The sequence below is a fragment of the Bombina bombina genome, chromosome 6, assembly GCF_027579735.1.
Source record: "Bombina bombina isolate aBomBom1 chromosome 6, aBomBom1.pri, whole genome shotgun sequence".
Taxonomy (NCBI): Eukaryota; Metazoa; Chordata; class Amphibia; order Anura; family Bombinatoridae; genus Bombina; species Bombina bombina.
Window position 1 is genome coordinate 872,812,456 of NC_069504.1, and position 27,782 is coordinate 872,840,237.

Here is a 27,782-nt window from a genome sequence, read left to right on the forward strand (position 1 = left end):
ATATACCTTGCTGGTCAAGTTGGGGTGCCGAGTGCTCTTAACATTACTTATGTTCTTGTTATTTGTTTTACAAGTTTCAGCTAAGCATTCGAAAGAGGACTTGCGGGTCTATGAGGCTCTCGTGATTGTTTCAGTCCTAAATAGCCATCTCTCTGGTGACTGGGTCAGTGAATTTTGCTGCATCACTCTCTGTTGCTTCCGATACCCTCGGAACCTAGAGTATTCCTTCCCACGTGGTGGGAAAATTAGAGGGTTTAGCACCTCTTTCCGCCAGACGGGGTGGTTTTGCTTTAGGAAATTGTCCTTTTTGGACTTGTTCCTTTAGTGGTTCTCTTCTTCATTTAGACCTCTTGGATTGTCCATTTCTCCTTGTGGATGGATCGCCTTTGGGGGACTTGGATTCCCTTCGGGAGTTGGTTGTTCCTTTTTTGGGACATTAGACAGTGAGGTCTTTTTGGGCTCCAGTTAGGGGTCCTTCCCCGGTGTTGGGAATGCTCTGCCTCTCTTTATTGGGATAGAAGAGGTCCTAGTGGTTTTCCACTCATATGGTCCAGGTATTGCCATCCAGGTGGCATCCAAACCCATGTTTTACTGTCCTCTGACTTCGAATCTGAGGTGATGTGGAGGCTTGATGTTGCTCTGTTCGGGTGACTTGTCCTCACTGTTTCCCTTGTGTCTGGTGCTCATGGCTAGTTGGACAACCAGCTCAGCATACTAATGCTCTCTGGCTACTCTGTACTATAGCAAACCGAGGGTTTCCAGTTCGATCCCCAGCGAGGTCTACACAGCCTTTCCTCCTTTTGAGGTTTATAAAATGAGCAGCACCCTGTTTCCCATAGGGGGATTAGCTGCACTTTCAAGCACAGTCATGTTAATGCTGTTTGGACGCCTGTTAGCTCTAGTGTCCTTTTATGGCCATGGCTCTTTGGAGTGTTGGGCTCCTGCAAGGGGTGGTCTCTTCCCTTTGGGTCAGGACTTGCAAGGGCTTCATGCTCTTGTTATCCGGGTTATTCTGGATTTTTTCCCTGGGAGGTCTGTTTTTTTTTATATCAGACAACGGATTTATGTTCCTGGAAGATTGTTTAATCTAAAAATTTGTGGGGCACAGACTTCTTGTCCTGATCTTCTGGTTGTTGAGGGTTTTACTCTGTGTTTTCTCTTTGTGGATCCCGCTGTGGGATGTTACTGGACATTATGATTCTAGGACTGGCCGGGGGGGTTCAAGTTTATGGGGTACTTGGGCTTAGCCCTTGTTCTGGCTGTTCTGTTTTACAACTTGGCCAGATTTACTGAGAGCCGGGCTCCTTGGGGCTTGTCTTGTGCTGGACGATACAGCAACTGATGTGACCGGATGGTGGGCTTTCCTGCCTAGCAAACAGAAGGTTTGCAGTTGCTCAGCTGTCACTTTTTCTGGTATGTGTGCTAGCATAATGGTGTTTTAAGGGGTCACCATGTATGTAACCCCAACGCGTTTCTCCCGATTCCCGCCGGGCTTTATCAAGAGGATTTTAAAATAGTAATACATTTTCCCTTAATCCGTTTAGGGAAACAGATTAAGGGAAAATGTATTACCATTTAAAAATCCTCTTGATAAAGCCCGGCGGGAACCGGGAGAAACACATTGGGGTTACATACATGGTAATTCCTACACAGGGACATATCCATCTCGTGCAAACGATACTGATGATTTAAGCAAGAGAGCTGAGAGCGGGGATTCCAGACAAACCTGCTGCAGGCATTATCCTGTTTTGTGTGAACTCCAGCTGCCGGTCTGCTTTTCATCTGACGTCGTGTACACATTGATTGTTTTTAAACAGAGGCTCATAAAATGGTATTTCTAGTAAGTACATTTTTTACTATGCGTATGCACATTGTCAAATAAATCTTCACTTGAATCTGTTCTCTTTTGTGCTTCGTTTTTCTATGTTTATATTTTCCTTGGATCTTACAACCTCTGGCAAGAAAGGCTTGGTTTAAGGGAGCTGCAGAGACGGATTTTGAGATTACCCTAAAGATTGAACAAACTACTTCAAATTGTGGACATTGTTTGAAGTTGAACTGTTGCTTGTGAAAAGGTACTGTTCACACCACTTCCCAATAAGGTTTATATTGGAGATTATATATTCAAACTAGGATATCATTTTGTATCATCTTTGGTCATATTGTTACAATAGAGTTGAAATAACTACTGGAGTGTTCTGACTAAGCGCTGAATTGTTTTTTCCTATTCTTCTTTGGTTGTGTTGTGGTTTTTCAGGCCTGGTGCCCTCAGAATGGACCGCCTATTGTATCGCCCCTGTTTTGGCATTCAGTGTCCTCTATAGCTTGGATATTGTTTTCCCAAAAGTAATGAATGCCAGCTGTGGACGCTTTCCATTTATGAAGAAAAACTTAAATTATGCTTACCTGAAGTCCACAGCTCCCCACCCGTATTTTTTCTGTGGGGCATCTCTTATTTTTTATTCTTCTGGCACCTTTTCACCCTGGTATTACTTCTACTGTTCCTTGTTCCTCGGCAGAATGACTGGGAGATGAGGGAAGTGGGAGGAGTATTTAAGCCTTTAGCTGGGGTGTCTTTGCCTCCTCCTGGTGGCCAGGTTCTTATTTCCCAAAAGTAATGAATGCAGCTGTGGACTCTTTCTATCTGAAGAAAAGAAAATTATCAGGTAAGCATAATTTAAGTTATCTATATATATACACATATTTATATGTGTGTATATATATATATATATATATATATACAGTATTCCCACAAAAGTGAGTACACCCCTCACATTTTTGTAAATATTTTATTATATATTTTCATGTGACAACAATGAAGAAATTACACTTTGCTACAATGTAAAGAAGTGAGTGTACAGCCTGTATAAAGGTGTAAATTTTCTGTCCCCTCAAAATAACTCAACACACAGCTATTAATGTATAAAACCGTTGGCTACAAAAGTGAGTACACCCCTAAGTGGAAATGTCCAAATTGGACCCAATTTGCAATTTTCCCTCCCCGGTGTCATGTGACTTGTTAGTGTTACAAGGTCTTATATTGGTCACTGGAAGTTCAACATGGCACCTCATGGCAAAGAACTCTCTGAGAATCTGAAAAAAAGAATTGTTGCTTTACATAAAGATGGTCTAGGCTATAAGAAGATTGCCAAGACCCTGAAACTGAGCTGCAGCACGGTGGGCAAGACCATACAGCGTTTTCACATGACAGGTTCCACTCAGAACAGGCCTCACCGTGGTCGACCAAAGACATTGAGTGCACATGCTCAGTGTCATATCCAGAGGTTGTCTTTGGGAAATAGACGTATGAGTGCTGCCAGCATTGCTGCAGAGGTTGAAGGGGTGGGGGGTCATCCTGTCAGTGCTCAGACCATACGCCGCACACTGCATTAAATTGGTCTGTATGACTGTTGTCCCAGAAGGAAGACTCTTCTAAAGATGATGCACAAGAAAGCCTGCAAACAGTTTTCTGAAGACAAGCAGACTAAGGACATGGATTACTGGAACCATGTCCTATGGTCCGATGAGACCAAGATAAACTTATTTAGTTCAGATGGTGTCAAGCGTGTGTGACAGCAACCAGGTGAGGAGTACAAAGACAAGTGTGTCTTGCCTACAGTCAAGCATTTGTGGCGAGAGTGTTATGGTCTGGGCCTGAACGAGTGCTGCCAGCACTGGGGAGCTACAGTTCATTGAGGGAACCATGAATGCCAACATGTACTGTGCCATACTAAAGCAGAGCATGATCCCCTCCCTTCAGAGACTGGGCCACAGGGCAGTATTCCAACAAGATAACAACCCCAAACACACCTCCAAGACAACCACTGCCTTGCTAAAGAAGCTGAGTGTAAAGGTGATGGACTGGCCAAGCATGTCTTCAGACCTAAACCCTATTGAGCATCTGTGGGGCATTCTTAAACAGAAGGTGGGGGAGCGCAAAGTCTCAAACATCCACTAGCTCTGTGATGTCGTCATGGAGGAGTGGAAGAAGACTCCAGTGGCAACCTGTGAAGCTCTGGTGAACTCAATGCCCAAGAGGGTTAAGGCAGTGCTGGAAAAGATTGGTGGTCACACAAAATATTGACACTTTGTGCCCATTTTTGACATTTCCGCTTAGGGGTGTGCTCACTTTTGTTGCCAATAGTTTAGACATTAATGGCTGTGTTTTGAGTTATTATAAGGGGACAGCAAATTTACACTGTTATACAGGCTGTACACTCACTACTTTACATTGTAGCAAAGTGTCATTTCTTCAGTGTTGTCACATGAAAAGATATAATAAAATATTTACAAAAATGTAAGAGGTGTACTCACTTTTGTGGAATACTGTAAATGCTATATCTTTTTTAACCCTTTTTATCAATATTTAAGTAAGATTTCAATTAAAAAGGATATACAGGAGTTTAATAATTTATTTTAATATGTTTTTGTTGTGGTTTGTGCAACTTTTTTTTAACCCTTACACTTTACTTCAGGTCTCCAGGCACGCTAAATTTTCTAGCACTGTTCAAGCTTTCGCTTGAGCGCAACCTATATCTTTCATCTTGTAATATGAGCACTATTTAGTGTTTTATTTAGTGCAGTCACAATATCAAATAAAAGTGTAGGTTGCGCTAGAGAGATGTCGGCTCTAACCCTTCTATAGTAAATGGGATTTACCACGCTAGTGTTAGTGCGGTCCAGCAATACTGCTTATTGCGTCCTGTGCTATCATGGTGTCACTTGTAATCTGACACTATATATTTATAACTTTAAAGGGACATTAAACACAAATTTTTTCTTTCATGATTTAGATAGAGCATGCAATTTTAAGCAACTTTCCATAGGCTCAGGAGCAGCAACGCTTTACTGGAAGCTAGCTGCTGATGGATTGATGCACATACATGCTTCTTTTCATTGGTCTACCTAAAGTGTTCAGCTAACTTCCAGTAGTGCATTGCTAATACTTCAATAAACTATACCAAGAGATTTAAGCAAATTAAATAATAGAAGTAAATTGGAAAGTTGTTTAGAATTGCATGCTCTTTCTGAATCATGAAAGAAAACGTTGTGTTTCATATCCCTTTAAGAGAAATAGTAGCTTTCTTTAGTATCCCTATAATTAGATTTTATTAGTATTGTTTGTTGATTTTGAAACTAATTGAAAGTGCATGTTATTTCATGACTAGCCTGTGGGACAAAAGCTTACTGACAAATCTTACAGAGTTCTATTGTTGGACAGAGACACACCTCAAACATAAAAACAAAAAGTGTTTTTCTCAGTATGGGAACATTCATTTACCCCCAAAAATTAAACATTTTATTTAAAGTGCCCTTGTTTAGATGCAACAAAGTAAGAAATGTACTCAAGAGCCTCTTTATCATCACTAATTATTCCATTACTTTTAAACCTTTTGATGTGCATGACGGGTTATAATTATTTTCAAACAATAAAAAAATCAAGTAGACTCCCCCTTTAAAGGAGGTCTTATGGTGGGGAGGTCATGTAGTAAGGTTAGGGTAGGCTGGGTTGGGTAAGATTAATACAAAAAAAACATATCCCAGCCTGCTATATATTAAAAGTACCTTTATTTTAAGGATACATCAAGGTCCAAAAAAAGGGCAATGTTTTGGCCCGGCTATTGGACCTTAGTCTAGCCATGGCCAATAGCTGGTTGAAAGTGTTATCCTTTTTTTTTAGACCCTAATGAATCCTTAAAATAAAGGTCATTTTAATACATAGCAGGCTGTGATGTGTTTGTTTGTTGTACTTGTTTGGAATTGGTAAATCCTTTAATTAATTGCCTGCACACCTGTGATTGCTGTTGCCTACCTGAGAAGTGGTTTGGATAGGATTAATTGCAGTGGGTGCAAGTCACAGTTAGAAATATTTGTAGTTTGGAAGGCCAGGTCAGAAGGGTCATGTGCAAGGTTACTTTTGATTGCTGGATATTGGTTACAGGGACATGAAAACCCAAATTATTATTTTATGATTCAGATAGGTCATGTGATTTTAAAAAAGTTCTTCTCTGTGAAAGGCACATATTGAGCAAAAAGAGGCTGCTTCTAGGGTGGTAACTAGCCATAGAACAAGCTATTATGCTTTTGTTCGTTCCCAGTTTGAGCGCTTCTCTCTTTTTATTTATGCAAATTATGACACTTAGGGAAGTCTCCCTAAGTGTGATGCGGGAATCCAGACGTGGACCCGTTGCTCAGTGTGCCTAGAGGGATATGGCTGCACCTCACTGACGAGGCCCACAATAGGCCGAAACATACGTCTGGGGTTTTGACGTTTCTCTCGTTCAGAGAGGGATTGCCTGGAATTTCGGTGCTGGACTGTACTGTGAAGTCAGGATCAGACTGATATGCTACAGGAAAGTTCTTCTCTGTGAAAGGCACATATTGAGCAAAAAGAGGCTGCTTCTAGGGTGGTAACTAGCCATAGAACAAGCTATTATGCTTTTGTTCGTTCCCAGGTTGAGCGCTTCTCTCTTTTTATTTATGCAAATTATGACACTTAGGGAAGTCTCCCTAAGTGTGATGCGGGAATCCAGATGTGGACCCGTTGCTCAGTGTGCCTAGAGGGATATGGCTGCATCTCACTGACGAGGCCCACAATAGGCCGAAACATACGTCTGGGGTTTTGCCGTTTCTCTCGTTCAGAGAGGGATTGCCTGGTATTTCGGTGCTGGACTGTACTGTGAAGTCAGGATCAGACTGATATGCTACAGGAAAGTTCTTCTCTGTGAAAGGCACATATTGAGCAAAAAGAGGCTGCTTCTAGGGTGGTAACTAGCCATAGAACAAGCTATTATGCTTTTGTTCATTCCCAGGTTGAGCGCTTCTCTCTTTTTATTTATGCAAATTATGACACTTAGGGAAGTCTCCCTAAGTGTGATGCGGGAATCCAGACGTGGACCCGTTGCTCAGTGTGCCTAGAGGGATATGGCTGCACCTCACTGACGAGGCCCACAATAGGCCGAAACGTACGTCTGGGGTTTTGCCGTTTCTCTCGTTCAGAGAGGGATTGCCTGGTATTTCAGTGCTGGACTGTACTGTGAAGTCAGGATCAGACTGATATGCTACAGGAAAGTTCTTCTCTGTGAAAGGCACATATTGAGCAACAAAAAGAGGCTGCTTCTAGGGTGGTAACTAGCCATAAAACAAGCTATTATGCTTTTGTTCGTTCCCAGGTTGAGCACTTCTCTCTTTTTATTTATGCAAATTATGACACTTAGGGAAGTCTCCCTAAGTGTGATGCGGGAATCCAGACGTGGACGAGGCCCACAATAGGCCGAAACGTACGTCTGGGGTTTTGCCATTTCTCTCGTTCAGAGAGGGATTGCTTGGTATTTCGGTGCTGGACTGTACTGTGAAGTCAGGATCAGACTGATATGCTACAGGAAAGTTCTTCTCTGTGAAAGGCACATATTGAGCAAAAAGAGGCTGCTTCTAGGGTGGTAACTAGCCATAGAACAAGCTATTATGCTTTTGTTCGTTCCCAGGTTGAGCGCTTCTCTCTTTTTATTTATGCAAATTATGACACTTAGGGAAGTCTCCCTAAGTGTGATGCGGGAATCCAGACGTGGACCCGGTGCTCAGTGTGCCTAGAGGGATATGGCTGCACCTCACTGACGAGGCCCACAATAGGCCGAAACGTACGTCTGGGGTTTTGCCGTTTCTCTCGTTCAGAGAGGGATTGCCTGGTATTTCGGTGCTGGACTGTACTGTGAAGTCAGGATCAGACTTATATGCTACAGGAAAGTTCTTCTCTGTGAAATGCACATATTGAGCAAAAAGAGGCTGCTTCTAGGGTGGTAACTAGCCATAGAACAAGCTATTATGCTTTTGTTCGTTCCCAGGTTGAGCGCTTCTCTCTTTTTAGTTATGCAAATTATGACATTTAGGGAAGTCTCCCTAAGTGTGATGCGGGAATCCAGATGTGGACCCGTTGTTCAGTGTGCCTAGAGGGATATGGCTGCACCTCACTGACGAGGCCCACAATAGGCCGAAATGTACGTCTGGGGTTTTGCCATTTCTCTCGTTCAGAGAGGGATTGCCTGGGATTTCGGTGCTGGACTGTACTGTGAAGTCAGGATCAGACTGATATGCTATAGGAAAGTTCTTCTCTGTAAAAGGCACATATTGAGCAACAAAAAGAGGCTGCTTCTAGGGTGGTAACTAGCCATAGAACAAGCTATTATTCTTTAGTTCGTTCCCAGGTTGAGCGCTTCTCTCTTTTTATTTATGCAAATTATGACACTTAGGGAAGTCTCCCTAAGTGTGATGCGGGAATCCAGACGTGGACCCGTTGCTCAGTGTGCCTAGAGGGATATGGCTGCACCTCACTGACGAGGCCCACAATAGGCCGAAACGTACGTCTGGGGTTTTGCCGTTTCTCTCGTTCAGAGAGGGATTGCCTGGTATTTCGGTGCTGGACTGTACTGTGAAGTCAGGATCAGACTGATATGCTACAGGAAAGTTCTTCTCTGTGAAAGGCACATATTGAGCAAAACGAGGCTGCTTCTAGGGTGGTAACTAGCCATAGAACAAGCTATTATGCTTTTGTTCGTTCCCAGGTTGAGAGCTTCTCTCTTTTTATTTATGATTTTAAAAAAACTTTCCATTTGACTTCTATTATCTAGTTAGTTTTATTCTCTTGATTATTTTTGTTGAAAGGGATACCTAGGTAGATTCAGTAGCTGATGATTGGTGGTTGCACATATATGTCCCCTTCTCCTACGGACTCTCAGCTCTCTTGGTCTCTGTGACACTGCCCTCTCCTGAATTCACTCTTATCTCTCTAACAGATCCTTCTCCGTCTCTTTTGCTGGTGACTCCTCCTCTCTATTGCGTCTGTCTGTTGGAGTACCTCAAGGCTCGGTCCTCTACTCTTCTCTAATTACACTTCTTCACTGGGTAAACTTATCAACAGCTATGGCTTCAGCTATCACCTCTATGCTGATGATACCCAGATCTACCTTTCCACCCCTGCACTCTCTCCTTCTGTCAATTCTCAAATCAGCGACTGCTTATCTGGCATTTCCTCCTGGATGGCCTCTCACCACCTAAAAATAAACATGTCCAAGACCAAACTACTTCTAATTCCCCCCTCTAACTCTACTCCAGTTTCTAATTTTTCTATCACTGTTGACGGCACCACTATCTCCCCATCACCCCAAGTCCGCTGCCTCGTAGTCACGCTTGACTCAAATCTGTCCTTCATTCCCCACATCCAACTGCTCTCTTCATCCTGCCGCAACCACGCCAATATCTCCAAAATTCGTCCGTTTCTGAGTGCTGAAACTACTAAACAGCTAATCCACTCCCTGGTAATTTCCCGACTTGACTACTGTAACAACTTACTAACTGGCCTCCCTCTCTCCCCTTCAATCCATACTAAACACATCTGCCAGGCTAATCCACCTCTCTTGATGCTCTGTTTCTGCTTCCCCTCTCTGTGAGTCCCATTTACTGGTCCCCATTCACAACAGAGTTAAATTCAAAATTCTCACCCTGACCTACAAAGCACCCACCAATGCTGCCCCACCCTACCTGTCCTCACTAATCAACAAATACACTCCTGCCCACCCCCTAAGATCCAACAATGACCTGCTTCTTGCATCCTCTACCATCACCTCCTCTCATGCTAGACTACAGGACTTCTCTCGTGCGGCACCAACCATCTGGATTGCACTTCCCCAGACTTGCCCCTGACCTCTCCTCCTTTAAACGTTCCCTAAGGACATTTTTGTTCAGGGAAGTTTATTACCAGACTTAACAAACTAACTTCACTTAAATAACAGTTGCCCTCTATCTCCTCACTAATATCATTCTCACCTTTGCAGTCCCCACCTCCTGTTTCCCATCCTCCTACCCATCTAGATTGTAAGTTCCCACGGGAATGGGGCCCTCAATTCTCCCTGTATTTGTCTGAAAATTTTTGTCTTATCGTATTGTTTCTCTATTGTACTGTTATCCTTGTATCCATGGCCAGCGCTGCGGAATCTGTTGGTGCTTTATAAATAAAGAATAATAAATAATAATAATATGTCTCACGTTATTAACTCACCTACAGTTAGATGTTGTGCTTTTGTCTTTTAACGCTTAAAATATGGCATTTTCAGCATTGAAACAGCACCGTGGCCAAGTCTTGTCGGTATAGCTGTACCGCAAGACTTTTAGCATGTAACGCAACGTCAGTCCCACACTCATAAAAATGAAGTTTTTTCATGGGATTCCCATAGCGCTGCCATTATGAGTTTTACGGTGAGGCTAAAAAACCTGCGTTACACCCTAAAACGACAAGATCCGTAACTGTCACGTTTACATATTGTTTAATAATAACCAGTTACTTGTACTGTGTATATCCCTTTAATTCTCTGAGCAATTTACCTGCTATGCTATTTAAGCCTCCTCCCCCCTCTCCACTTTGCTTGTTATTGTTTTCCACTGACCATAGTGTGATTCAAACTGAGCTCTAATTACCCTCTTTGGATTTCAACTTAAATTATTCTTTTGAGGATTCACTAAACTTCTCCTGCTGAAATCAGCCTACAACTTCTGTTATTGGATTGTCATTTTCTCTCAAGCCGTTGCTGCCAGCTTGCTTCATTCAGCCTAATCCTCCGCCCTGCATCGTGGAGCTGTGACGTCACACGCCAACATTTTCGGCATCAGCGCTGCAACCGCTTCACCTATTCAAGCCGTGAGATTTCTCTTTAAACTTGCTCAATACTTTGTTTGCCCTCAAGGTACAGTCTGTAATCGCTTACTTATTTTTCATGATATTATCTTTCTTTTGTAACAACTGCTACGCATACTTGCCATAATTCCTGATATATTGTGGTAAAGCTTTCTACTTTCATTGTAGCTAATTTTTGTGTTAACACTGTTTCATTTTTCCTCTTTGGTTATACTGATGGTTTTTCTGTTGTTCCTCAAATAATCAGTTCTTGATACAGCTATAGAAATATCTACTCCTATTTAACCATATAACAAACTTGCAAAGTTTATACTCTGATTCTAACATTACTTTCTTTAGTAATCCATGTTATTATCTAGTTTAAACCTTGCTACAAAACCTTTTTACTCAGCAGTTGTGATTCATTCATATATTTTTCATACTACAACATAGTATCTTTAACATTACAGAATAACAAGCCTAAAAAAAAAAAAAAATATGGATCCAGCTGAGATGTCTAATCAGATACAAACTCTTTCTAAAAAAGTGGATGCCTTAACTGATGGCCTCAATACCCTCAAACAAGAAAACCAGGGACTGAAAACTTATATTAAAGACTTTGTAGATAGTAGAACCCGGTTCCAGGAACCACAAGTTAGTCTCCCAGATGTATTTTCAGGGGATAGAAAACAATTTAGAGATTTTAAAAATGCTTGTCTTCTGTTGTTTGCATTAAAACCATACACATATCCCACTGACAGAGTTAAGGTGATGACTACCATTTCCTACTTAAGAGCAGAACCCAGAAGTTGGGCTAATTCCTTCCTGGAAACAAACGATGATATACTTAACTCTCTTGACTCTTTCTTTTCTACCCTTGGTCAGCTTTATGACGACCCTTACAAACAATTAACCGCTGAAACTGCAATGCGCTCTCTTAAACAGAGAAGAAGAGATGTAGAAGATTATATTGCAGATTTTAAGAGGCTAGCTACTGACACTCAATGGAATAATTTGTCTTTAAAAAATCAGTTCAGACTGGGTTTGTCAGAATCTATTAAAGACGAACTTTCTCGCATTGAAATTCCTCACACTTTGGAGGAACTAATTAATCTTAGTATCAGTATTGACAGAAGACTTAGGGAGAGACAAAACGAGAAAGGATATCATGAACCAACACATAAAAAACAAAACCCTACTTCACCAACATATTCTCATGTTAAAAATATCACTGAACCTATGGAAATTGGTTTTCTTAAAGGCCCATTAAGCAATCAAGAAAAGTTAAGAAGGCGTTCCCAGAATCTATGCATGTACTGTGCATCAGAAGAGCATACTGTCAAGGCCTGTCCCATTCTCCAGAAACAGAATAAGGGTAAGAATTCCCATCCTTTTTTAAATGCTGTGTCACACTCTGCAAGCTACTGTAACCTATGCCTTCTCTTGCAGTGGGATCAACTTCGTGTGAACGTCTCAGGGATAATTGACTCTGGTGCTTCTGCTTCTTACATTGATGTGTCTTTTGCCACAAAAAATAAAATTCCACTTATAAAAAAAAAGGCTCCTGTACCTTTAAGGGGTATTGATGGGGAGATTTTGTCCTCTGGACCGGTAATGTATGAAACAATACCATTGCTCCTATCCACACCAGACCACCATAGAGAGTACATTTCTTTTGATGTCATTACATCCCCAGTCTTCCCTCTCATTTTAGGCCTACAATGGTTAAAATTACATAACCCTCTGATTTCATGGTCAGATCTAAGTGTAAAGCTCAATTCTGAGTATTGTCTATCCACTTGCTACCCTACCCTGCTTCTACAACCACCTCAAATCTCCACTGATATAGAGATACCTGATGTTTATGCTGATTTTATTGATGTTTTCAGTAAAAAAGAATCTCAAAATCTACCGCCGCATCGTATTTATGACTGCCCTATTGATTTATTACCAGGTGCAGTCATACCTTGCGGTCATGTGTTCCCGTTGTCCAAACCTGAACTGGAACACTTAAAATCATATATTGAAGAAAATCTACAGAAGGGGTTCATCAGACCATCTACTTCTCCCGCTGCGGCCGGTATGTTTTTTGTAAAAAATAAAGATGGCAGTTTAAGACCCATAGTGGACTACCGGCAGCTTAACAAGGTTACCGTTAAAAACCGGTATCCTTTGCCCCTTATTTCAGAGCTAATTGAGCGTTTGGAAGGTGCCAAGGTCTTCACTAAACTTGACCTTCGAGGTGCATATAATCTCGTTCGGATGAGGGCTGGAGACGAATGGCTGACGGCATTTCGTACTCGTTATGGCTTGTATGAATATACCGTCATGCCATTCGGTCTCTGCAACGCCCCGGCAACCTTCCAACACTTTATTAACGATATTTTCAAAGATATCCTAGACACTTATATTGTAATCTATCTTGATGATATTTTGATCTATTCAAAAACATTAGAAGATCACATAAAACACGTCAGGCAGGTATTATCACGCCTACGTTCACACTCTTTATATGCTAAAGCCGAGAAATGTATATTTCATACAAACCAGATCACCTTTCTTGGTTATCATATTTCGGAATTTGGTATACAGATGGATGACTCAAAAATCACTACCATAACACAGTGGCCAGAGCCAAATAATAAGAAACAGGTACAAAGCTTCCTTGGCTTTGCAAATTTTTATCGAAAATTTATAAAAAATTTTGCAGCAATTGCCAAACCACTTACCAACCTCACAAAATCAAATGTTAAGTTCATCTGGACTGCAGAATCTCAAAAGGCTTTTGATCTCCTAAAACAAAAATTTACTTCTGCACCTATATTACGTTATCCTAACAACCAACTCCAATATGTATTAGAGGTTGATGCCTCCGATTATGCCATTGGAGCCGTTCTTTCACAAAGAGAACATCTAAAGAAACCTCTACATCCCGTAGCTTTTTATTCAAGATGTTTGACGGCTCCTGAGTTGCATTACCCCGTGGGTGACAAAGAATTATTGGCTATCAAGGTTGCTTTTGAACAGTGGCGTCATCTCCTTGAAGGTGTCACATACCCCACCATAGTGTATACTGATCACAGGAATTTACAGTACCTCAAAAGTACGAAAACCCTCACTGCAAGACATGTTCGTTGGAATTTGTATTTCTCCAGGTTTGATTTCCTTATCACTTACAGACCAGCTAGTAAGAACAAGAAGGCAGATGCTCTCTCACGACTGCCTACTTCCTCTGATCTCTGTCTTCCAAAAGAATCTGTAATTCCAGAGAATAAATACCTGTTGTTTCTCATTGATTCTATTCCATTCCTAAAAGAAGAACAACATAAAGACCAAACTAAACCTCTTCAACAGTTACAAATGAAACAGGATTCCCTCTATTATTTTGATGAGAAGTTATATGTACCCCCTTCCATCAGAGATTTGATATTACATTCAGCTCATGAATCTTTATTCGCGGGACATACCGGAATCCACAAGACACAAGAGCTTATCAAAAGGAGTTACTGGTGGCCTGATATGAATACCGACATAATGAAATACATTAACTCCTGTTCAGTTTGTGCCACCACTAAAAGATCAAAACATAGACCTTATGGCTTACTCATGCCTTTACCTACTCCATCACGACCTTGGGCCGAAATAGCTTTGGATTATGTCGTTGATCTCCCCAGATCCTCCAATTATACCACTATCCTTGTCGTGGTGGACTTATTCAGTAAGATGATACATCTTATACCCTACCACAAGCTACCTACCGCTGCCGAAACTATACAACTGCTCCTACTACACGTCTTCAGACTTCACGGTCTCCCTCGACGCATTTTAACAGACCGTGGTTCCCAGTTTACTAGTTCCCTCTGGACTGAATTTTGCAAGATTTTCAATATTGACAAAAGACTTTCAACCTCTTATCATCCTCAGACTAATGGACAGACTGAAAGGTCTAACCAAAGCATTGAACAATTCCTAAGGTCTTATTGTCATGTCGACCAACACTCTTGGTCTCAACATCTGCCCTACGCCGAATTTACATTCAACAACACAGTACATTCCACAACCAACCAGACTCCATTCTTCATTAACTATGGATTCCATACAACATTTCAACTACTACCCCAAATAAGTTCATTACCATATATCTCTGATTTAACAACTTCCATCACTTCTAATTTTACAAAAGTCAAAAACGCTATTGAACAAGCTAAAACCAAACAGAAACTTTATTACGATTTAAGAAGGATGGCTCCACCACGGTATTCCCTTGGAGATTTAGTTTGGCTCTCAACTAAAAATTTACATCTTAATACTCCTAGTAAAAAACTTTCACCTTTATTCATTGGACCTTTTCAGATAATCAAAATCATAAATGAAAATGCACTTCGGTTACAATTACCTAGCACTTTGAAAATATACCCAACCTTCCATGTTTCCTTACTAAAACCCTACCGTTCTGTACGTGATGTCACTTCACGCCAAAGTATTCCACCTATCTCCATTGATCCCAACATTGAATATGAGGTTAAATCCATACTTGACTCTAGAATGTATAGGGGTAACTTACAGTATCTGATAAGATGGAAAGGCTACACTTCAGAACATGACTCTTGGGAGCCAGCTGTCAATATATCTGCCCCCAGACTCATCTCACAATTCCATCAACAGAATCCGGATCGCCCTCATCCCTGATCCACAGAGTGGATCATTTAGGGGAGCATCCTGTCACGTTTACATATTGTTTAATAATAACCAGTTACTTGTACTGTGTATATCCCTTTAATTCTCTGAGCAATTTACCTGCTATGCTATTTAAGCCTCCTCCCCCCTCTCCACTTTGCTTGTTATTGTTTTCCACTGACCATAGTGTGATTCAAACTGAGCTCTAATTACCCTCTTTGGATTTCAACTTAAATTATTCTTTTGAGGATTCACTAAACTTCTCCTGCTGAAATCAGCCTACAACTTCTGTTATTGGATTGTCATTTTCTCTCAAGCCGTTGCTGCCAGCTTGCTTCATTCAGCCTAATCCTCCGCCCTGCATCGTGGAGCTGTGACGTCACACGCCAACATTTTCGGCATCAGCGCTGCAACCGCTTCACCTATTCAAGCCGTGAGATTTCTCTTTAAACTTGCTCAATACTTTGTTTGCCCTCAAGGTACAGTCTGTAATCGCTTACTTATTTTTCATGATATTATCTTTCTTTTGTAACAACTGCTACGCATACTTGCCATAATTCCTGATATATTGTGGTAAAGCTTTCTACTTTCATTGTAGCTAATTTTTGTGTTAACACTGTTTCATTTTTCCTCTTTGGTTATACTGATGGTTTTTCTGTTGTTCCTCAAATAATCAGTTCTTGATACAGCTATAGAAATATCTACTCCTATTTAACCATATAACAAACTTGCAAAGTTTATACTCTGATTCTAACATTACTTTCTTTAGTAATCCATGTTATTATCTAGTTTAAACCTTGCTACAAAACCTTTTTACTCAGCAGTTGTGATTCATTCATATATTTTTCATACTACAACATAGTATCTTTAACATTACAGTAACTCAATCTAAAAGCAGTAGTTATGAGTTTTATGCTACAAATCTGTTACATAAAACTCATAACTAAAGTGTTAAAAAGTACACTAACACCCATAAACTACCTATTAACCCCTAAACCGAGGCCCTCCAGCATCGCAATTACTATATTAAACTTATTAAACCCTAATCTGCCGCTCCCGACATCGCCGCCACTAAAAAAAATGTATTAACCCCTATTCCGCCACTCCCCGACATCGTCACCACTATAATAAAGTTATTAACCCCTAAACTGCCCCCTCCCATATCGCAAACACTATTTAAATATAATTAACGCCTAATCTGCTATCCGCCCACATCACCCCCACTATACTAAAGTTATTAAGCCCTACACCGCCACCACTATAATAAACCTATTAACCCCTAAACCGCAATCCCCCCACAACAAAATATACTAAAGCAGTGGTTGCCAACCGCGGTCCTCAAGGACCCCCAACAGTCCTGGTTTTTATTATAGCTAAACCAGTGCACAGGTGAAGTAATCAGCTGATCTGTAACCAACCTGCTCTCATCCATCAGCTGATTATTTCACCTGTGCACTGGTTCAGCTATAATGAAAACCAGGACTGTTGGGGGTCCTTGAGGACCGCGGTTGGCAACCACTGTACTAAAGTAAACTATTAACTCCTAAACTGAAAGTCCCCCACATCGCAATAAACTAAATTAAACTAGTAACCCCTAAACCTAACGCCCCACTAACTTTAGATTAAAATTTCCCTATCTTAAATTAAATTAAAACGTACCTGTCACATTAAAAGAACTAAGTTTAAACTAGAACTAAGTTTAAACTAACAATTAAACTAATATAATTATTAAACTAAAATTAAACTAACTACCAATTAAATTAAACTAAAATACACAGTAAAAAAATCCTAACACTACTCTAAAAATTACAAACTATCTAATTACAAAAATAAAAAAGACTAAATTACAAAAAATAACAAACACTAAATTACGAAAAATAACAAACTAAATTATCCAAAATAAAAAAGAATTACACCTAATCTAATAGCCCTATAAAAATAAAAAAAGCCCACCTAAAATAAAATTAAAAAACTAGCCTACAATAAACTACCATTAGCCCTTAAAAGAGCCTTTTGTGGGGCTTTGCCCCAAAGATATCAGCTCTTTTCCCTGAAAAAAAATACAAAGACCCCCCAACAGTAAAAACCACCACCCAACCAACCACCCAACCAACTCCCCAAATTAAAAAACCTAATTCTAAAAAAACCTAATCTACCCATTGCCCTGAAAAGGGCAGTTGTATGGGCATTGACAATCCACTTACAGTTTTTGATGTCCCGCTTGAAAGATCTTCATCCAGGCTGCGAGAAGTCTTCATCCAGGGGACCTCTTCTATCTTCATCCAGGTGGCGATGTCCTCATTCAGGCGGCAAGATGTCTTCATCCAGATGGCCTCTTCTATCTTCATCCAGGCGGCATCTTCTATTTACCTTATGAATCATCTAATAGAATGAAAGCTGCTAAAATCCTATTGGCTGTTCAAATCAGGATTTAAGAAGCTCTCATTCTATTGGATGATGAATCATCCAATAGAATGAGAGCTGTTTAAATCATATTGGCTGATTTGAACAGCCAATAGGATTTTAGCAGCTCTAATTCCTATTGGCTGATTCAAATTTTTCAGCCAATAGGAATGCAAGGGACGCCATCTTAAATTGCGTACCTTGCATTGAAGATTCAGTGTAGGGCGGCGACTATATGAAGAGGATGCTCCACTCCGGATGTCTTCAGAAAGGACCTGCTCCACGCCGCCGGGATCAAGATAGAAGAGGCCACCTGGATGAAGATAGAAGAGGCTGTCTGGATGAAGACTTCTCGCCGCCTGGATGAGGACATCGCCTCCTGGATGAAGATAGAAGAGGCCATCTGGATGCAGAGTTCTCGCCACCTGGATGAAGATCGTTCAAGCGGGGCTTAAAAAACTGTAAGTGGATCGTCGGGGGTTAGTGTTAGGTTTATTTAAGGGTTTTTTGGGTGTGTTTTTTTTAGATTAGGGTTTGGGCAGCAAAAGAGCTAAATGCCCTTTTAAGGGCAATGTCCATACAAATGCCCTTTTCAGGGCAATAGGTAGATTAGTTTTTTTTTAGAAAGTTTTATTTATTTTGTGGGTTTGGGGGGGGTGGGGGTTTGTAATGTTAGTGGGACTTTGTATTTTTTTTCAGGTAAAAGAGCTGTTTAGCTTAGGGCAATGCCCTACAAAAAGGCCATTTTAAGGGCCCTTGGTAGTTTATTATAGATTTTTTTGTAATGGTAGGTTTTGTTTTTTTTGTAATTTTAGTGTTTGTTATTTATTGTAACGCTAGGTTTTAGTGTAAGGCAGGTTAGGTTTTATTTCACAGGTAAGTTTGTATTTATTTTAACTAGGTAGTTAGTAAATAGTTAATAACTATTTACTAACTAGTCTACCTAGTTAAAATAAATACAACTATTAGTTATATTGTAGCTATCTTAGGTTTTATTTCACAGGTAAGTATTTAAATATGAATTATTTAGTTAATAATTGCGTTTAGCTATATTTTAATTATATTAAAGTTAGGGGGTGTTAGGGTTACGTTAGGGTTAGGGTTACGGTTAGATTTAGGGTTAGGGTTGGGCTTAGGGTTACGTTACGGTTAGGGTTAGGTTTAGAGGTTAATATAGTTTAATTTAGGTTGTTGCAATGTGGGGGGTTGGCGATTTAGGGGTTAATATCTTTATTTAGTGGTAGTGATTTGGGAGGCCAGAGGTTTAGGGCTTAATAGCTTTATTTAGTTGCGGCGATGTCGGGGAGCAGCGGAATAGGGGTTAATAGATTTATTATAGTGTGGGCGATGTTGGGGTGCAGGGGAATAGGGCTTAATAACTTTAGTATAGAGGAGGCGATTTCGGGGATGGCAGATTAGGAGTTATTAACATAATGTAGGTGCAGGCGATATCGGGAGCGGCAGATTAGGGGTTAATAACATTATGTAGGTGCCGGCGATGTCAGTGGGGGGCAGATTAGGGATGTTTAGACGTACTGTTTATGTTAGGGTGTTAGGTTTAAACTGTCTTTTTTTCCCCCATAGACAACAATGGGGCTGCGTTACGGAGCTTTCATTCAGCGATCGGAGGGGTTAAACTTTTTTCTGACCGGCTCTCCCCATTGATGTCTATTGGGAAAGCGTTCACAAGCACGTCAAAACAGCACTTGTTTTTTGTGCGGTATGGAGCTTAAAAGCACCATATAGCATGCACAACCCGGGTTTTTCAAAACTTGTAATGGCTGCGCTATAGGGGGTTAAATAACGCAACTTTTGTTGTGTTCGTTAATTTCCCTATAGCGCGCACAACTCGTAATCTAGCTGCTAGTGCATTCAGCTAGCCCCCACTAGTGCATTGCTGCTTTGTCAACAAAGCTAAGACAATGAAGCAAATTAGATTATAGAAGTTAATTGGAAAGTTGTTTAAAATTGTTTTCTCTATCTGAATCTGAATGAAAGAAACATTTTGGGTTTCATATTCCTTTAACTTTTATTACTGTGGAGGATAACTGGTTGTGGAAGCTTATTTATTTTCTATCATCCACACTGGTAAAGTAAAGACTTTACAGCAGATCAGGACAGCTGTATGGAAAATATCAGCATAGTGACCAGCCGTATGTAGTATTGATACTGTTTATATTACGGTATAGTGACTTCCATAGGAACTAATATCTATTGAAATAGATTGAGAGCTGTCATTACATGGCCATGAATGCAATTTGTGCAGTTGCATTTTAAATCACACAAATCTACAAATAATTGTGAGAAGGTTATCATTCGATAGCAACCATGAAGCAAATATGTATTGGTTTACGTTAATTTAGGCCATTGTGTCCAAATTTAAAACAAAAATCAGTTCATAATCAGTATACAGAATATTCTTTGTAATTATAGATACCCAAAATAATGATATCTTTTACCTTAGATTTTCAAGTTTGAATGAATTGAGAAAACCATTCACTGATATGATGAAGTTCTATGGTTCAGCTTTAATCCTCATACCAGCATTCTCGTTTTCGGCATATATGGATGTGTCATTTAAAGCTTATTATACTGTGAAAGATCTTGGCTCAGAACAAAAAGTAGTATTTTTTAATCCAAATTACTTGAAAAATTTGCATCTCTACTGGAAGAAAAAAGGTCTTAATGTTAAAAGACTTTCCTCTGGCATCATGCTGGTTAGTTCTGCCTTGGAAAATTGTGAGAATGTGACACTTTATGGATTTTGGCCTTTCTCTCAAGATCAAGAAGGAAAACCAATTTCCCATCACTACTATGACAACAATCTGCCTAAATCCATTTTTCATTCCATGCCCAATGAGTTCTTTTTTTATGTCCAGATGCATAGCATGGGAATTCTGAAACTGAAAGTAGGAAGATGTTACTGAACTGAAGTATCAACATTTTTAACCCTTTGGCTGCTAAGCCATTTCCTACCTCGGTGCTAAGCTAGCTTTGAGCTTTTTGTTGCAATTCACATTTGAACATTTTTAGAAGTAAAGTTTGTGTGAATAAACTATACAAACTATATATTGTTTTTTCAGCAGACCTAGCAGATTCCAAATATACCATTATTATATGTGTATGTCTCAACAGGTTTTAAAATAAAAGCATAAAATATGAAAAAAAATTGTATTTTTGTACTCCACAATCAAGAAAAATTACTTTGTAATTTTATTTTTCTAATCTCTATCATCAAAACCTGTGTTGCTAAATATTTGCAGTATGTAACCTGTCTAAAATAAGCAGAAATTGAGAACATTTCACTGTGTTTTTCTAATGTTTTATTGCCAACGTGTCAATTTGATAGACCTTAACAAAAAGCATCTTTAAATTTAATGTATTGTTGCCAGTAATTAAACAGCTCTAGCTGCCTGGGAAGTTAACATATGACAACAAAATATTTTTTTCTAAGTAAAGTGACATGTTCATTTATGTCTTACGCACTCCAAATTTGTGCTAGCAGCACATGCAGCCCCTCATTTCATGCACCAAGGGGTGTACTTTCCAAAACCGTTTACCTTTGTATACTGTATCTTAAATTCCCAGGTGGCCACAGCTGTTAAACTGCAGACATCACCCCTAAATGTTTAAAGACAATTTTAAATAAAATTTTCAAGGTTGCCATATCTGCAATTAAACAGCTCCAGCCACCTGGGAAGTTAAATTAGGGTACATAAAGTACACCTTTGTAGAAAGTACACCCCCTGACGCATCAAATGAGGGGCTATATGTACTTCTAGCACAAAAGTGGAGTGCGCAAATATCCATGGAATATGGTGTTTTGCTTAGAAAATATTTTTTTCTAAGCAAAGTGACATGTTCATTTATGTCTTACACAATCCAATTTTGTGCTAGCAATACATGCAGCCCCTCAGTTGATGCGTCAAGGGGCATACTTTCCAAAACTGTGTACATTGTTTACTGAATCTCTAATTCCCAGGTGGCTACAGCTGTTAAACTGAAGACATGGCTACCTTGAAACACTTTAAACGTATAGGGGTTATATATGCAATTAAACAGTTTTATATACCTCATTAATTGACTAACCTAATTCTAAATGATTTTATTTTATGTTTAAAAATATAGCACTCTTTTGCATTACCCACACAAGCATTACAGGCACTCACACTGGTTGAATTAGCACATGGATACCCATGAGAGCAGTAACGCCACGTCAAGGCTTCAAGCCTTGCTACTGACCATTCACACACCTTTCATGTCTGATTCACTCACAGAAGTACTCACCTCTACATACATCAAGACTTTCATCCCTACTACTGACTATACACACACCTTTTGTATCTTTATTCACTCACAGAAACACAACCCCTACCACTGGCCAGTCACACACCTTTCATATCTCCCTTCATACGTACCTTTTGCTAGGGGCAACTCAATCACTGGGCTAGTCAGGCATAAGCCTCAACCAGGGCACTGTGATGGTTAGGAATAAGCTTAAACCAGGGCACTGTGCTAGTCAGCATAAGCCTCAACCAGGGTACTGGGCTGGTTAGGCGTAAGCCTCAACCTGGGCACTGGGCTGGTCAGGCTTAAGCCTCAACCAGGGCACTGGGCTGGTCAGGCATAAGCTTCAACCAGGGCAATGGGCTGGTCAGGCGTAAGCCTCAACCAGGGCACTGGGCTGGTTAGGCGTAAACCTCAACCAGGGACATGTATCTGCATTTCAGAGCCTCCTGGGGTTGTGAGGGTATGCAGCTAGTATGTTTCCATAGTATGATAAATATGGAAGCATTCTGGCATGCATAGCCCTGGTTTAGAGGGGCAGTATGGACAGTAGTAACAGGTGTCTTTATGATGCTCATGCTGACTGCACACTCAACATCTTCTACAAGGGAAAGTTTTTTTCTCAGTAGCTGGTATATACTCAGCAAAGTGACAGCCATGCAACCTTGCATTCTCCTCACTTGGCCCAGTTACTGGAATATCCCCTGAGGAGAGAAGGCTTTTAATATTAGATTCCTGAAATTTCAGAAAGCGTAGCCCACTTCCTTGGGTAGCCTGATACATGACAAATGCATGAAGTATTGACAATTGTATCAAGTGGACTGCCAGTTTCTTATACCATATATATGCTTTGCGAGAAGTAGAGTATGGTTCAAGCATCTGGTCAGTCTTATCTACCCCTCCCATATGCTGATTGTAATCCAGGACACATATGGGTTTCAAAGTTGATATGTTCTGCCCCCTGACATAAACAGGTGATGTGCTCTCATCATGTATAGTTGTGAGAAGATGCACATCCTTCTTGTCTGTGAATTTCACAGCTAGCAGCTCATCAGAGCGCAAAGCTGAGGTCTCTCCTCTCTTTTGCTTTCTGAACATGTGAGTCGGAAAGCCTTTGCGATTGGCACAGATTGAGCTGTACGCAACAGTGCCCTTGCTATATAGCAATTTAAATAATGGCACACCAGTGTAAAAGTTACCCACATATACATGGTAACCATTATTAAATATTGGGTGGAGTAAGTCCCACATTATTTTTTCACTGGTAGCAAGGGAGGAGGGACAGCCAGGGGGTGCTAGAACAGAATCCTTGCAAGTGTATACCCTAAAACGATATGTTTGTATCCACTAGAGCTCTCGCACAGCTTATACAGCTTGATCACATAGCGAGCTCTCTTAGAAGGAATGTATTGTTTAAAAACAATATGTCCCTTATATAAGATCAAGGATTCATAGACTGATATGTTCTGGCCTGGAGTATAGCACTCTTGAAATCTTGCCAATAAATGGTCAAGAACAGGCCTTATTTAAAACAATCAGTCATGTTCTGGGTTGTCCCGTGGCAGAGCATTTGCATTATTATTATAATGCAAAAACTTGAGCAGTAACATATATCTGTCCCTGGTCATTGTAGCAGGGAAGATAGGGGTCATCTGAGTAGACTGCTTTGACCAATATGAGGCTATGCTTGGCTTTTGCACAATCCCCATTAGCAGAGTAAGGCCCCAGAATTTCCTAATTTCTTGCAAATTGGTCGCAGTCCATCGATGTGCTCAGGCATGGCGGCTAAATTCTGCACCAGTATTTTTAAAAAATCGCATACAGATTTGTCTACTGAACAATAAATTCTAAGAACTCATCATCCACAAACAACTGAAAGTAGTTGATGAGTTCAAAATTTGCAGTGCCCACCAAGAGGCCAGAATTGCCAGTAAATGAAGGCAACACTTGCTTAACCATATTAGGGGAGGTCCAGTTGTAGCTTGGAACAGGCCTGCCCATGACTCCCACAGTATGCTGTGCGGCCACTGCGGATGTTGTTGCAACATCCCCCATGCCCCTGACTCCCACAGTATGCTGTGTGTCCACTGCAGATGTTATTGCAACATCCCCTATGCCCATAACTCCCACAGTATGCTGTGGGGCCACTGCAGATGTTGTTGCCATTCCTCTGCCACGGGAACTGACAGCTCTGAACTGTCACTATATGATGACAGCCCAGGGAAAAGGTCACTGTCAAAATCTTCTGCAGCAGATTTGTCATCAGAGAAGGAATCAGAGTCTAAGGCCTAGATTTAGAGTTCGGCGGTAGCCGTCAAAACCAGCGTTAGAGGCTCCTAACGCTGGTTTTGGCCGCCCGCTGGTATTTGGAGTCAGTGATTAAAGGGTCTAACGCTCACTTTTCAGCCGCGACTTTTCCATACCGCAGATCCCCCTACGCCATTTGCGTAGCCTATCTTTTCAATGGGATCTTCCTAACGCCGGTATTTAGAGTCGTTTCTGCAGTGAGCGTTAGACATCTAACGACAAGATTCCAGCCGCCTGAAAATAGCAGGAGTTAAGAGCTTTCTGGCTAACGCCGGTTTATAAAGCTCTTAACTACTGTACCCTAAAGTACACTAACACCCATAAACTACCTATGTACCCCTAAACCGAGGTCCCCCCCACATCGCCGCCACTCGATTAAAATTTTAACCCCTAATCTTCCGACCGCCACCTACGTTATACTTATGTACCCCTAATCTGCTGCCCCTAACACCGCCGACCCCTGTATTATATCTATTAACCCCTAACTTGCCCCCCACAACGTCGCCGCAAGCTACTTAAAATAATTAACCCCCCAATCTTCCGACCGCAAATCGCCGCCACCTACGTTATCCCCTATGTACCCCTAATCTGCTACCCCTAACATCGCCGACCCCTATGTTATATTTATTAACCCCTAATCTGCCCCCCTCAACGTCGCCGACACCTACCTACACTTATTAACCCCTAATCTGCCGAGCGGACCTGAGCGCTACTATAATAAAGTTATTAACCCCTAATCCGCCTCACTAACCCTATCATAAATAGTATTAACCCCTAATCTGCCCTCCCTAACATCGCCGACACCTACCTTCAATTATTAACCCCTAATCTGCCGACCGGAGCTCACCGCTATTCTAATAAATGTATTAACCCCTAAAGCTAAGTCTAACCCTAACACTAACACCCCCCTAAGTTAAATATAATTTTTATCTAACGAAATAAATTAACTCTTATTAAATAAATGATTCCTATTTAAAGCTAAATACTTACCTGTAAAATACATCCTAATATAGCTACAATATAAATTATAATTATATTATAGCTATTTTAGGATTAATATTTATTTTACAGGCAACTTTGTAATTATTTTAACCAGGTACAATAGCTATTAAATAGTTAAGAACTATTTAATAGTTACCTAGTTAAAATAATAACAAATTTACCTGTAAAATAAATCCTAACCTAAGATATAATTAAACCTAACACTACCCTATCAATAAAATAATTAAATAAACTACCTACAATTATCTACAATTAACCTAACACTACACTATCAATAAATTAATTAAACACAATTGCTACAAATAAATACAATTAAATAAACTATCTAAAGTACAAAAAATAAAAAAGAACTAAGTTACAGAAAATAATAAAATATTTACAAACATAAGAAAAATATTACAACAATTTTAAACTAATTACACCTACTCTAAGCCCCCTAATAAAATAACAAAGCCCCCCAAAATAAAAAATTCCCTACCCTATTCTAAAATACAAATATTACAAGCTCTTTTACCTTACCAGCCCTGAACAGGGCCCTTTGCGGGGCATGCCCCAAGAATTTCAGCTCTTTTGCCTGTAAAAAAAAACATACAATACCCCCCCCCCAACATTACAACCCACCACCCACATACCCCTAATCTAACCCAAACCCCCCTTAAATAAACCTAACACTAATCCCCTGAAGATCTTCCTACCTTGTCTTCACCATACCAGGTTCACCGATCCGTCCTGGCTCCAAGATCTTCATCCAACCCAAGCGGGGGTTGGCGATCCATAATCCGGTGCTCCAAAGTCTTCCTCCTATCCGGCAAGAAGAGGACATCCGGACCGGCAAACATCTTCTCCAAGCGGCATCTTCTATCTTCTTCCATCCGATGACGACCGGCTCCATCTTGAAGACCTCCAGCGCGGATCCATCCTCTTCTTCCGACGACTAGACGACGAATGACGGTTCCTTTAAGGGACGTCATCCAAGATGGCGTCCCTCGAATTCCGATTGGCTGATAGGATTCTATCAGCCAATCGGAATTAAGGTAGGAATTTTCTGATTGGCTGATGGAATCAGCCAATCAGAATATAGTTCAATCCGATTGGCTGATCCAATCAGCCAATCAGATTGAGCTCGCATTCTATTGGCTGTTCCGATCAGCCAATAGAATGCAAGCTCAATCTGATTGGCTGATTGGATCAGCCAATCGGATTGAACTATATTCTGATTGGCTGATTCCATCAGCCAATCAGAAAATTCCTACCTTAATTCCGATTGGCTGATAGAATCCTATCAGCCAATCGGAATTCGAGGGACGCCATCTTGGATGACGTCCCTTAAAGGAACCGTCATTCGTCGTCTAGTCGTCGGAAGAAGAGGATGGATCCGCGCTGGAGGTCTTCAAGATGGAGCCGGTCGTCATCGGATGGAAGAAGATAGAAGATGCCGCTTGGAGAAGATGTTTGCCGGTCCGGATGTCCTCTTCTTGCCGGATAGGAGGAAGACTTTGGAGCACCGGATTATGGATCGCCAACCCCCGCTTGGGTTGGATGAAGATCTTGGAGCCAGGACGGATCGGTGAACCTGGTATGGTGAAGACAAGGTAGGAAGATCTTCAGGGGATTAGTGTTAGGTTTATTTAAGGGGGGTTTGGGTTAGATTAGGGGTATGTGGGTGGTGGGTTGTAATGTTGGGGGGGGGGTATTGTATGTTTTTTTTTACAGGCAAAAGAGCTGAAATTCTTGGGGCATGCCCCGCAAAGGGCCCTGTTCAGGGCTGGTAAGGTAAAAGAGCTTGTAATATTTGTATTTTAGAATAGGGTAGGGAATTTTTTATTTTGGGGGGCTTTGTTATTTTATTAGGGGGCTTAGAGTAGGTGTAATTAGTTTAAAATTGTTGTAATATTTTTCTTATGTTTGTAAATATTTTATTATTTTCTGTAACTTAGTTCTTTTTTATTTTTTGTACTTTAGATAGTTTATTTAATTGTATTTATTTGTAGCAATTGTGTTTAATTAATTTATTGATAGTGTAGTGTTAGGTTAATTGTAGATAATTGTAGGTAGTTTATTTAATTATTTTATTGATAGGGTAGTGTTAGGTTTAATTATATCTTAGGTTAGGATTTATTTTACAGGTAAATTTGTTATTATTTTAACTAGGTAACTATTAAATAGTTCTTAACTATTTAATAGCTATTGTACCTGGTTAAAATAATTACAAAGTTGCCTGTAAAATAAATATTAATCCTAAAATAGCTATAATATAATTATAATTTATATTGTAGCTATATTAGGATGTATTTTACAGGTAAGTATTTAGCTTTAAATAGGAATCATTTATTTAATAAGAGTTAATTTATTTCGTTAGATAAAAATTATATTTAACTTAGGGGGGTGTTAGTGTTTAGGGTTAGACTTAGCTTTAGGGGTTAATACATTTATTAGAATAGCG

General features: G+C 40.3%; 1 protein-coding gene across 1 annotated transcript in view; it reads left to right on the plus strand.

Annotated features, from left to right (window-relative positions):
- Positions 1-20,912, plus strand: part of LOC128664753 (alpha-2,8-sialyltransferase 8F-like) — a 146,062-nt gene extending 125,150 nt beyond the window's left edge. The window contains exon 7 of the mRNA XM_053719559.1: positions 20,208-20,912. Within this exon, the coding sequence (XP_053575534.1) occupies positions 20,208-20,670 (463 nt within the window). The 3' untranslated portion in view covers positions 20,671-20,912. The remainder of the gene's footprint in view (positions 1-20,207) is intronic.
- Positions 20,913-27,782: the final 6,870 nt, after the last annotated feature.